A 12,921-nucleotide genomic window follows, 5' to 3' on the forward strand; every position below is an offset into this window, starting at 1 on the left:
TTTACACTATCACCCCCCCATATTTTTTAATATCAAATAATATATTCACATATTTCATATTTATTAAGTATGACAAACATGCAAGTCTTATATCAAATGAAAGCTCTCATTCTCAGGAATGAGGCTACAGTTTTGTTCTATTATCAACACTTATTACACGGCTCTCTGGAATGCTTGATTCTGATGGGTCAGTTGAGACATTTGCAGGTTCGTTCTTTTCAAATAATAACCGCTCCAAAGTAATAACGCATAGCCGGACTACTTGTATGTTTTAAATCCCTCCGCGCCAACAAAGATTACTGTTGGGCGCCATCTTGTGACAAACACTGAACAACCACAATTAAGAATGGAACATTTTGACATTAATTTTAACATGTACGGAAAAAACAAAACATTTAAACAGTGGACAGAAGAACGAACAACGACAAGACACAGAGAGCTTACTGAGACTGAACTTGACAAAATAGAGCATGACAGCTACGAAGCCAACACCAAAAAAAAAACAAAAAAAAAAACAGAATGGGCATTAAAACTTCTCAAAGACTGGCTAAAAGAGAAAAAAATAGAGACAGACAAGTATGAAGCAGAGGATCTTAATAAGGTATTACGATCATTTTATGCATCTGTGCAAAGTTTCGTGGAAGGATAAAAATGTTAATTTAAAACAAATATGCCAATAAAATGTTTCAAATTCATATTCATGTCCAGTTTTTTTCTTATGTGGCAAGTAGCCGTGTAATAAGCGGGATAATGTAGAGGCAGCCGGTAGTTATTGGGAAATAAGCCCCTTCAGTGTGATACAAGACCCTCCACTTCGCGTCGGGTCCTGATCACACTGTCAGGGCTTATTTCCCAATAACTACCGGCTGCCTCTACATTATCCTTACATATCCAACAATCCTCGAATGCATAATGAGGTAAAAAATTGTCTTTTGTAAATGTATGTGAAGCTTGAGCATGAACTGCCTCAGATAGCACAGATAGGCACAAATGCTACACCATCGTTTCTATTAGGTTCCACTCTAAAAAAATGAGTCCATTCACAGCATTTTCTTTGGTTGTGTGCATGAATAATCCCTATTTATTATATGTGCAAAACAAAAAAGCATTTTTATATGAAAAATTTATTTTCACATCCTTCAGTAAAATGAGAATAACTTTTGAATTCGACATGCTAAAGAGACCATTCTTTTTTTGGGGGGTGTTTACTGTCTGCTGCTGCTAACAACTAGAACTGTCTGCAGTCTGCTAGAGCACCCAGAACCAGAGTTATTCACTTTCAAAGACAGTGTTTACAACACAAAAAAAGAAAAGTTGGCGTTTCATCATATGTAAAACAACCTAAATAACAATATTTGTCACAAACAGCAGCATTTTATGTAACTTCAAAGGGTTTTCTGTAAAATTATATGAAGATATTTATTCCACTGTATGTGGTTATAGGGACACTTCAAATGTTTTTAGGCAGAAATTGTATACAAAAAGGGTATTATTCCTTCCTTCAGTTGGAGTAAAATAACTTTTGCATTATGATAGAGAAAAAAATCATTTTTCCTCTGTAAGCTGACAATTGCTGGAATCAAACAAAACTGTCTGCAGGTTGCTGGAGCACCCAGGGCCAGAGTTATATACTTTCAAATAAAAACTTTAGAAAAAAAAAACATAAAAAAGCGCCCATTTATTTTTGTGTTTATTAGAGGACTGACAACCCATACAATCATGTTTAGCACTTTTAACAGTGTTTTATGTAATTTCAAAGGGTTTCCTGTAAAATGATACCAAACGTTTGTATGTAAACCTCTGCATGTGGGTATGGGAAGCTTTTGAAATTGGGTAGGCCAAATCCAGGCGAAAATCCCCAAAATAGCCTCAGGGTGGAAGAAGAAATGGCACATTTCTGCACACACCTACAAAGTGGCAATTTTAACATGCTATGATAAATTATTTATATGGTATTTTGAGCTAAAACTTCACATATGTGCCCTGGGGACACCAAAGATTTATTTGACATTTTAAAAAAGTATTGTGACATGGCCCCTTTAACATTTCTTTGTTATCCAGCAATGCTGTGTAATTTTAGTAAAGTAATTTTTGATTAATTAATCAGTAATTATGATTTCCATACATTAATTATATGAATTAATTATAGTTATTTAAAAAAAAATCCAGAAGTGGCAAAAAATACATACTTAAGAAATTATCTCGATACATTCAAGAAATAACAATAGCTGTGTCATATTCATAGCTGTGAATGATCAGAAATGTATATTTCATAGCAAATAGTACATTCTGACTGCAGAAATGGATGATCTGAAAACATTACCTTTTGTGACAAATCAACCGTTTGGTTGAGCATGTTTTTGAAAAATGATTAAAAACTACGAAAGTTTTTTCATGGCACCAAGTAACATCATTTTGTAAAGTTAGGACTCTTACAGTGTAATATGTCAAAAAAAATATGCTTCACTTGCAAAATTTCAACAAGAACAGTTCACATAGCAGGAGTGATTTTTTTCTCTCTGACATCCACATAACAAGATGTGTTGTGCTGTTGATTGACACATTGACATCTAGTGGATTTTTTGGCATAACATATCTTAACCAAATAGTAGAGATGGCTCAATCGGTTTGCGCTAAGTTAGGTACTCCTCTCAATAAAATATAGGGACTCAAAGGCAGTGTAAAGGGGTATATATATATTAATATCAAACATGAGGGGTCAAAATAAAAAAAAACACAAACCTTAATATGGTAATATCTGTCAGCTATGAATAACCTGACCTATTAACGACTAACAACAAAAGACTACAGATTTATTTCTTGATGCATTTCATTGCAAATGTGGCAGTTTTGCTCCTTTTGGAAACAAATGTGATAATTACCTCTAATGGGTGGATTTAGTGAAAGCTAGCTCACCATGGGAATAACTTTAAGATCATTAATAATTACAACAGCAATTTTGTCTATTTTTAAACAACACAATTCCTGTGCACAGTTCCACCTCATTAATGTTCTAGATCTGATGAATTTTAACTAAACATGCATTGCATCTATTTAAAACATCGAAAGAGAGGGAAAGTGGACCAGAATAATTTAGCTGTAAATACAGTTTTACTTTAACTATAATAATGAACTTTTAACTTTATATTATTGACACATTTATATTAGGGGAAAAGAGAGGCATTGTATAGCATTATATTTAATACTTTTTTGAATTGTGCACCATAATATTGTCTAGAAATTCTGTAACACAGGAACAGGTTGTAGATGCCACCTACTGGACAATTTATACACTATAACCCACACTGATCATCATACAGTACACAAGTCACACACAAAACCTGACTCAATAAACCCCGAAATGAACATGTGTCATACTGTATATTGAACATAATCTTATATCTGTAACAAAACAAAGCATTGGCCTGATCTTGAAAGATCATTATTTAAAAAAAACAGCTGCTCTATTTAATGCATCATAAGAGGCAACACCGCAGATGACTGTATTTTTATAAAGCATATAAAAGTGAAACAGCGTTTCATACATTTGTCTCTATATGTCGGGTAATAATTAATACAAGGAAAATTAATATTAATAATTTTAATAGAATAACAGCACAAGGGACAATGACAACTGCAAATAAAAGTGAATCAAAAAAGTGACATTTTAAGTAAATAACTTTAAAGAATCAGGTAACAGAAACAAAATCAGCCAAAATTTCCATTCTACTGTACGTCAAAAAACACTTACAGTAAGTGCTATTTGTTTTAAGCTTTATAAAATACATTAAAAGGCAGGGAGCATTTTTATTTCCTTCAAGGAAAAGTACTATAAAATAAGTTACAGTACAGTGAATTTGTCTAAACTGACTTTGTTCCCGTCTTCCAGCCTTAAGTAAGTGTAGACATCGAAATATCAGAAGTACATCATACAGGAGTAAAAAGATGCTTTGTTCTTTTTATAAAAATTGTTATTCCCCCTTTATACAAGCAGGAAAACTTGCCAAGATGTCAATAATTACATAAAATATAGGTGTACGTGTTCATTATTACTATCACACGCTCACAATCACACACGCTCACACACACACACACACACACGTTTTGTACAGCTTTCTGTTGTTCAAATCTTGCATATCAAATAACTTTTCATCACTGTGCTGAAATAACTACATTTCTGTTCTAATTACTTCATGAGCATGAATACAAAAAACAATACAGACAGATTCTTCATATTTGATAGTGTGGCCTAGGGGGCGCTCACACGTCGTCAGCTGGCAGGTGCGGGATGTTAAATCTTGGTCTAGTAAAGAAAGCCATCTTCTCTCTGTATTAGGAAAAAAACAGCAGTGGTATACACCAAGAATTCTGAGTTATTGTTGTGCACCATTCAGATGTGACATCAAATTCAATAAAGCTCAATTTTAAATTTTCAATGAAATTAAATTCAAAACATCCAATCCAATCAATTCTCAATGGGCGAAGTCCAGCCCTACCTTTTTTCATTTCAAAAGCCGAGTTTTACTTGAATATACACTCACCTAAAGGATTATTAGGAACACCTGTTCAATTTCTCATTAATGCAATTATCTAATCAACCTAATCACATGACAGTTGCTTCAATGCATTTAGGGGTGTGGTCCTGGTCAAGACAATCTCCTGAACTCCAAACTAAATGTCATAATGGGAAAAAAGATGATTTAAGCAATTTTGAGCGTGGCATGGTTGTTGGTGCCAGACGGGCCAGTCTGAGTATTTCACAATCTGCTCAGTTACTGGGATTTTCATGCACAACCATTTCTAGGGTTTACAAAGAATGGTGTGAAAAGGGAAAACATCCAGTATTCGGCAGTCCTGTGGGCGAAAATGCCATGTTGATGCTAGAGGTCAGAAGAGAATGAGCCGACTGATTCAAGCTGATAGAAGAGCAACTTTGACTGAAATAACCACTCGTTACAACCGAGGTATGCAGCAAAGCATTTGTGAAGCCACAACACGCACAACCTTGTGGCGGATGGGCTACAACAGCAGAAGACCCCACCGGGTACCACTCATCTCCACTACAAATATAGGAAAAAGAGATACAATTTCCACAAGCTCACCAAAATTGGACAGTTGAAAACTGGAAAAATGTTGCCTGGTCTGATGAGTCTCGATTTCTGTTGACACATTCAGATTCAGAATATGGCGTACACAGAATGAGAACATCGATCCATCATGCCTTGTTACCACTGTGCAAACTGGTGGTGGTGGTGTAAAGGTGTGGGGGATGTTTTCTTGGCACACTTTAGGCCCCTTAGTGCCAGTTGGGAATCGTTTAAATGCCACGGCCTACCTGAGCATTGTTTCTGACTATTTCCATCCCTTTATGACCACCATGTACCCATCCTCTGATGTCTACTTTCAGCAGGATAATGCACCATGTCACAAAGCTCGAATCATTTCAAATTGGTTTCTTGAACATGACAATGAGTTCACTGTACTAAAATGGCCCCCACAGTCACCAGATCTCAACCCAATAGAGCATCTTTGGGATGTGGTGGAACGGGAGCTTCGTGCCCTGGATGTGCATCCCACAAATCTCCATCAACTGCAAGATGCTATCCCCTCAATATGGGTCAACATGTCTAAAGAATGCTTTCAGCACCTTGTTGAAACAATGCCACGTAGAATTAAGGCAGTTCTGAAGGCGAAAGCGGGACAAACACAGTATTAGTATGGTGTTTCTAATAATCCTTTAGGTGAGTGTACCTCACGATGGGGAAATAAGACAAACGCAACTTCCGTTTTATTGTGACTTTACATTTTGATGTGGAAAATGGATATATAATTGTAAATTAAATTTGGTAAGAATTCAGACAGAATTTTTTTTCACAGGAAAGGCCACAGATATTTAAATTGTGATGCTAGCATCTCCTTTTCATTTTCCTTTTTTAATTAAAATGGTGTGTTGGACAATTTGTAGTGTTATAAGGCAAATTTTAATTTTGCCTGAATAATTTGACAGCTTTGCCACCTGTAACACTTGTTATGATGAACTTACTTAAACGTCTGCACGGGTAGAGGCTCTTTGTGGCTCTGTCCCCTCATTTGCATCACTTCCTTAGAAGCTTTACGCAGCCTCCTCTCAGCAGCTTCCTCCTGCCTTTGCTCCTGCCTGCTCTGCTTGGACTGTGAGAAAGTGGCAGACTCTAAGTAGGGCTTCATCTCCAAATTTTCAGGTAAAATACACTCCAAAGAGTATACAGAATAGACAGACGAGTATGAAAGTGGCCCGTACCTGTCTCTGTGCCTCACGGAGCAGGTTTCTGAAGCGCTCATCTCGCAGGGCCCAGTGAGGGAGGTCCGATGGGCCGCGGGGGCCCTGCATGGGTTCCTCCAGTCTCAGTTTAAGCTCTCGTAGCGCCGTCAGCTCCTCGCTCAGCTGCCTCTGACGTGTACGGCAGGCCTGGAGGTCCAGCTCCAGGTCCAGAGAAGTACGCGTGGGCTGCTCGGCCAGAGAGGAGCGATGAGACTGCTGCAGCCACATTAAATATACGTCAATACAATTCCAAAGCAGAAGACATGGAAGCCAATGCGCAATGTATGTGATTTTAACCTGTTTATATCGTAGAGTTCTTCGCTCCAGAGTGTTTCGGATGAAAGGGGATTTCTTTGGTAGAGTAGAGCTATCGCTGTCACTACGGTACAACTGTGAATGACAAAAACACAACCGGTTTAACAATTCAGTCAGGAGCATCTTAAGCTCCTTTTGAATGTCATGGGTTTGTTTGTCATCGCTTATTCAAACAATGATTTCCTGGCATCCCCAAAAATGTTGTTATTCATGACTTTGAGGTGATATGTGCATGTGAAATCCAGGCTAAGGTCTCAGAATCTAATTATGAGTCTATTATAAGTTTGATTTCAATCAATCATTTTACATTAATTAAAATTTTGTCATGACCTTACTGAGTCAATACTAAAGATATCAAAGTTATATTTTCACAGAATGTTCTTTACATTGTGTAGGATGATTTTATGTAGAAACAGCTAAATGGTTTTGGCTTATACACTACAAAAAATTATTTTTAAGAAAAAATTTTCTTAGTATTTTTGTCTTGTTTTCAGTAAAAATATCTAAAAATTCTAAAATTAAGATGCTTTTTCTTGATGAGCAAAACGACCCAAGAAAAAAAGTCTAGTTTTTAGACCAAAAATATCAAATTTAAGTGATTTTGTGCATAAAACAAGCAAAAAAACTGCACATTTATTCTTGACTTTTTCTTGAATTTAGTGTTTAAAAAAAAGTTCAAGATTTTTTTGCTTACCCCATTGGCAGATTTTTTTGCTTGTTTTATGCACAAAACCACTTAAATTTGATATTTTTATTCTAAAAAAATAGACTTATTTTGCTTATCAAGAAAAAGTATCTTTATTTAAAGGTGCAGTGTGTAACTTTTATAAGGATCTCTTAAAAGAAAGGTTATATAAAATACATAACTATATTATCAGTGGTGTATAAAGACCTCTCATAATGAAGTGTTATGTTTTTATTACCTTAGAATGAGATGGAAGTCGCTATTTTGTTTCTACAAAAGCCCTTAACGGACAAACTTTTTTTACTAAGTTGTCTCCAACGATGACATGGTTGTCTGGTGGGGGCTACCGTAGCTTCTCTATGCGTTTCGGTGAACTGTGGACTGAAACGTTTGCTGCTATTTGCAACCTCACCACTAGATGTACTAAAATTACACACTGCACCTTTAAGAATTTTTTGATATTTTTACTGAAAACAAGACAAAAATACTTAGAATTTTTTCTTGAAAATCATTTTTTGTAGTGTAGGCTACTTTGTTAGTATAGTTTATGAAACTGGTGAATAGTGACATAATTTGCCTGAAAATGTCTTTAGCCCCCATCTGAATGAAAATTGTGTTGCATCAAATACTCAGTTTAACTGCTTTAACAACATCATCACACACCATAATAATACAATAGACACAAATGATGTGTGTGTGGGTGTGTGGCATGCGTTTTGACTTACCCTACAGACATACTGACTACGTGCTCCAGGTGAGAATGTCTGAGATCTCACTATTGTACTGCTACGCATGAACGGTGAGCTGTGACCCCAACGCCCCGTCCTCTCTTTCGGCCGCATTCTCATTGGTTCTGGGAAGACTCCTTCTGTGTTGGTTGCCTTGTCCACCTGAAATATATTTGGATCAGTATAATAAATCTATTACATTGAGTGTTCCACTTAGCAAAAAGTTTTGCTTTAATTCCAGACCATGGAAAAAAATGCTTATTTATTCTAGCCTGGGGTTCCCCATGCTGCCTTGCGTTCAAATGTATTCACGCTGCAAGTCTAGCATGGAAACTATGGCCCTTTTTTGCCCCTGAAATAGGGAACCAATCACAGAACGGGGAGGAGGCAGCAAGACGATGACGACGTCTGAGCGACACACCGCAGCAGTTTTGTTATTTGTTATAACACGGCAACAGACGCGACGTTACTTTTCAATGCGGCCTTAGATAGTGTTCTAAGTAGTTTTGAACGCAAGTTTATTTAAAAAAGAGCAACTTTTGGCATTAAACAATTTCATATCCAAGAAGGATGTTTGGATATGGCAAGACATGAGTTTTATAGGACCAACCTGCTAGGCATCGTCCTCGACAAAGTACAATTAACTTATAAATGGTAAGTGGTATTTATTAATATGATATTGTCATTATGCCTGTACTGTGGTTGTCATAGTGCTACTATAATGTTTTGCTTTTCAATATTAATATACAGCTACCGGTTTTGTTGCATAGCTTTCAGCTGTGTGCACACGAACTGATAAAAGTCGTTAACGTTTGAATTGATGACGCTCTACATACGTCATCTGGTATAATTTAAACGATTGGCTATGAGCTACATACAGACGCACATTCGTAGCGCCCAATAAACGGCTCTGGGCATTCGTAACCCACGCCTCAAATACGAGAAAATGAGCACATGGTTCCCAGAGCACGTCTCATTCTCTATGAGACTGGTCTGATGTTAGCCAGGCTATATTTATTCAGATTTTAGATGATATATGAATCTTAATTTAAAAAAAATCACCCTTATGGTTTTGTGGTCCAGGGTCACATATATGCAGAAAACAGTAAATCACTAAAAATGACTTTAGCTACACATAGGATTAAAAATGATCCATTGCTTTAAGTTCATTTCAATTTAAAAATTAAATAAGTACTTTTTTTTAAATAACTAAAGACTTCCCACAGTTGCTAAATCAATAAAAATCTATCACAGTACCTTTACAGCTATATTTCTCTCTGTGGGTTGTAGACAGCGCCTCCCAGAGGTCATGCAGATACCTTCAGTACACAGACCCTCGGCACAGGGAATGACAAACGCTGTACTGTTACTGCAGCCACTGTCCACAGACTCAGCCTGCCAACTCCTGCAAAACACATAGCGGTTGCACCAAAGGAACTTTACCAAAAACATGTTAAAAGCATCAACCATACGGACCTCTCAGAAACCGCCTCCCCCTGCTCCTCCTTTCTTTCCAGCTCCTCCAGCCCATCTTCACTCCTCTGTAACTCTTTCTTCATTTCCTCCAAACGAGTCACCTTTGACAACTACACAAAAATGGACAGCAGAGAAAAGACATGAATTTCTCATGACACGAAGTAATGATGTGGTGCGTTATTAAAATAATTACAATAATGTTTGCAATGAGGTCAACTTTTTTCATAGTTTCCAATTATTTGCTTTAAGCCTCTCAGAATTTAAATTTAAAAAGAGAAAAAAATAATTTTCTGCCATTTTGTCATCATCTGTCATAAGGTGCTTATCCTCATTCTCTAAACCTATAAGATTTTTTTTTTTGCAGAACCTTAAAACTGCATCAATATTATAATGACAGATTTGTTTTAAGATATTAATAAAACTTTACTCCTTAAAAAGATGGATGATTGGGGTCATGTGGAGGAAACAGTGGCGGCTGGTGACTTCTCTTCCAAGGGGCGCAAATTCAAAGTACCGGTATGTGTTCCGACTAAGTGTCATGTGTCTTGCTCGTCATTTCAAAAAATGTGTTTATTGTGTCATGTGCACCATGTGCATCACATGTCTAGTCAAAACATATGCCTGCTGCACACGTGTCGAAAGTGTTTATCGTAAAAAAGACGCTCACGTCCACAAAATATCAAGTGTCGCAAGACACTGGGTCTCATTCACTAATAATTGCGTACGTTTTTCGTATTTATACGCACACTTGAACTTCTCACGAAAACTTTCCACCTAATTCACAACACGTGCGTTTGCACATCCTTAGGTTAGTGAATTTGGAGTGTTTAACGTGAGCGGCCGCCTGTGCAAGGTTGGTAATTTGCATAAAACATGCCCAAACCAGCCACATATAAGGGTTTTCTGCAGCACAGGGCTAGTCCACAGAAAAATTTTGAGCAGTTTGTCACCAAAGCAAAAGAGCTCGAAAAGAAATTCTTATTATAGAAAATTATTATAGAAAATATTTATTATCAGTGAAGTTCCATTTTGCTTTGCATTTTTTATTTGGGAGGTTTTGCTGTCGCTGGAGGAGTCCACCGACTGGAGTAACATTAAAGAAGTATTGGATGCGTTAACAAATATAACTTTTAATTGATATGACAGAGACGCGCATCTGTATCTAAAATAAAACAGACAGGAGATAAAGTGTTTGATGTTTAAACCTCTCATTACATTTACATGACGTTAACATTAGGCATTAAGCAGACGCTTTCATATAGAGATTTAAAAAGTGAGAAAGGAAAGCGTGAAGATTTGTCATTACGTGCATCTTTTTTATGTGTGTAGAAAAATATAAGTAGGCTATAATAGTGTAAAATATAATGTATATAATAATACAATAAATCATGTATAATAATAAATAATACAGAAAATATTATAATATCAAATATAATCATGTAAATTTTATATATCAACATCATAAACATTATAATTATAGCCTAGTATTTGATTATAGTGTACGTGATTATTGCGTACGAGTGGTTTTAGGTTTTCTTGAATTTTTGAGTACATTTAGAAGACATTTTGATACGAAAGTTTTTGTTGAATCACGATTTGTTCATGAAAACATCCGTACGCACATCTCGCACACAAATTTGCTTAGTGAATGAGACCTACTAACTTAAAACTAAACTCTGATACACATGAGATTAAGTAAGTATCTGGCAAACACGAGCGCCTCTTTTATCATAAACCCCTTCGAAGCGTCTGCGGCAGGCTTGTATTTTAATGAACATAAGTTTACGTTAAGTGCCGAACACATATTTTGAAATGACGAGCCACACACATGACGGGCTACATACATGTTGTGACAAGCTTCGCATCGTGCGCCCTCGAAAAAGAAGTCACCGGCCGCCACTGTGGAGGAAGTGTACCACTGTTTTGCTCTCACCTCAACCCGTCCTTGCCCATCCTCCAGCTCCTCTTCTTCATCCATTATGTGGCTGGGCTGACTGTGTTCAGGCCTGTGGTTTTCTGTGCTATGGATCTGCAGTTTGTGCCACTGAAAGATCATTTCCGTGCTGCCCGCACAGTCTGTCAATGAGACCTGAGCAGAACCCTGATGCACAAACAGGCATTGATGCTTAATGTTGTCAAAACATGACCCAAGAATGTTACCAACAGCAAATGAAAGCAAGAAAATCTGCCCTTTTGTACAAACTAAAGTTTTTCAACTTTTAATAACTTCACAAAGTGTATTATAAGTAGCATAAGTATCTTACCAACAGCTCATCCTGAGTGAGTGGCCCCACGGCATGGAGGTTTAGCTGTAAGGCATGGGCCCTTGGGCCTGCAGCACTCAGGGGAATCCGGAAGCCCTCGTTAAAGCTGAGAAGAGATTGAGGCTCCTGGGCCTTACAGCAGTAATATGTGCATGGCCGACTGGAGTCCACCGGAAGAACGTGAATCTTTACAAATCTGAAAGAAAAATAAATAAAATCAAAAGGAGTGCAGTAACTGCATCTGTATTTCTGCATGCCATAACACAGTTATAGGGGATATGAGTGCGTTTATGAACATGATGGAATAACTTACACTTTGCATCCACTTTTAACAACAGCCTTGCTTAAATTTCTCATCTGAAGAACATGCAGCAGCAAAAACATGCCATTTGCATCGTATCTGTAAAAGAGCAGGTGAACATTTTGTAATGATAAATGAATGAATGAATGAATGTTGGTTTGAGGGTTGAATGTGTATCGTGTGTAAGGCTTACAGAAGGCCAAGCTGAATCTGAAGTGGCTCGGATGATGTGACATCTTGAGCAAAAGTTACTTCATCTACTTCCTCTGTCCTGCTGGAAAGAAGTAAAATGGAAAAATGACAACAAAAATCATGTGAGCCTATTAAGAGCTAAACCAAGTCATTTTTGTTTGCGTCTTCTCACTAGCTCTTATTCATTTTCCCAATCAAATGTTGTGATGGTGGTCTCGAACATTGTATTAACCTGTGGAACTCAATTCAGAATAACGATAAAGTTACCTAAATGTATGCGTTTGCTTTCATCTAAAGCAACTTAAAGTGAATTTAAACTACATATTATGTGCATACTCCTGGTGTTAATCGCATAACTTCCAGTTGAGCTATCAATATACTGATTCCATTGCAGAAATACTACAATACTGAATCAAGAACGGTTTCTATCAGACTCGTCCGATGAACTAAGTATTAAAAACCAGCACACTGAATCAATTTCCATAAATCAACCAATTTCCAATGTTTCTTAAGTGGTGGTGGTGAAGGGGGGGGGGGGGGGTTAACGGTATTTCATGCATTCTGACTTATGAACACAGTCGGAAATACCTATGACAGTTTTTTTCACCTGACCAATCACAGCGCTTGTGGTCCGCGTAGAACTGACGCTCTGTTAAAAA

The 12,921-nt window shown here is 37.1% G+C and overlaps 1 protein-coding gene across 2 annotated transcripts in view; it reads right to left on the reverse strand.

Moving 5' to 3' along the window:
• Positions 1-3,586: 3,586 nt before the first annotated feature.
• Positions 3,587-12,921, reverse strand: part of wwc3 (WWC family member 3) — a 59,681-nt gene continuing 50,346 nt past the window's right edge. Inside the window, exons 13-23 of one of the 2 annotated variants that reach the window (XM_055213219.2) lie at positions 12,264-12,341; positions 12,083-12,169; positions 11,770-11,965; positions 11,439-11,606; positions 9,506-9,615; positions 9,287-9,434; positions 8,027-8,191; positions 6,599-6,691; positions 6,281-6,517; positions 6,044-6,171; positions 3,587-4,327 (exon numbers count right to left, since the gene is read on the reverse strand). In XM_055213219.2, the coding sequence (XP_055069194.2) occupies positions 4,261-4,327; positions 6,044-6,171; positions 6,281-6,517; positions 6,599-6,691; positions 8,027-8,191; positions 9,287-9,434; positions 9,506-9,615; positions 11,439-11,606; positions 11,770-11,965; positions 12,083-12,169; positions 12,264-12,341 (1,477 nt within the window). In that variant the 3' untranslated portion in view covers positions 3,587-4,260. Of the gene's footprint in view, positions 4,328-6,043; positions 6,172-6,280; positions 6,518-6,598; positions 6,692-8,026; positions 8,192-9,286; positions 9,435-9,505; positions 9,616-11,438; positions 11,607-11,769; positions 11,966-12,082; positions 12,170-12,263; positions 12,345-12,921 lie in introns of both variants that reach the window. The other variant, XM_055213218.2, reaches the window with a different exon arrangement.

This window comes from Misgurnus anguillicaudatus, chromosome 8 (assembly GCF_027580225.2).
Source record: "Misgurnus anguillicaudatus chromosome 8, ASM2758022v2, whole genome shotgun sequence".
In the NCBI taxonomy this organism is placed as follows: Eukaryota; Metazoa; Chordata; class Actinopteri; order Cypriniformes; family Cobitidae; genus Misgurnus; species Misgurnus anguillicaudatus.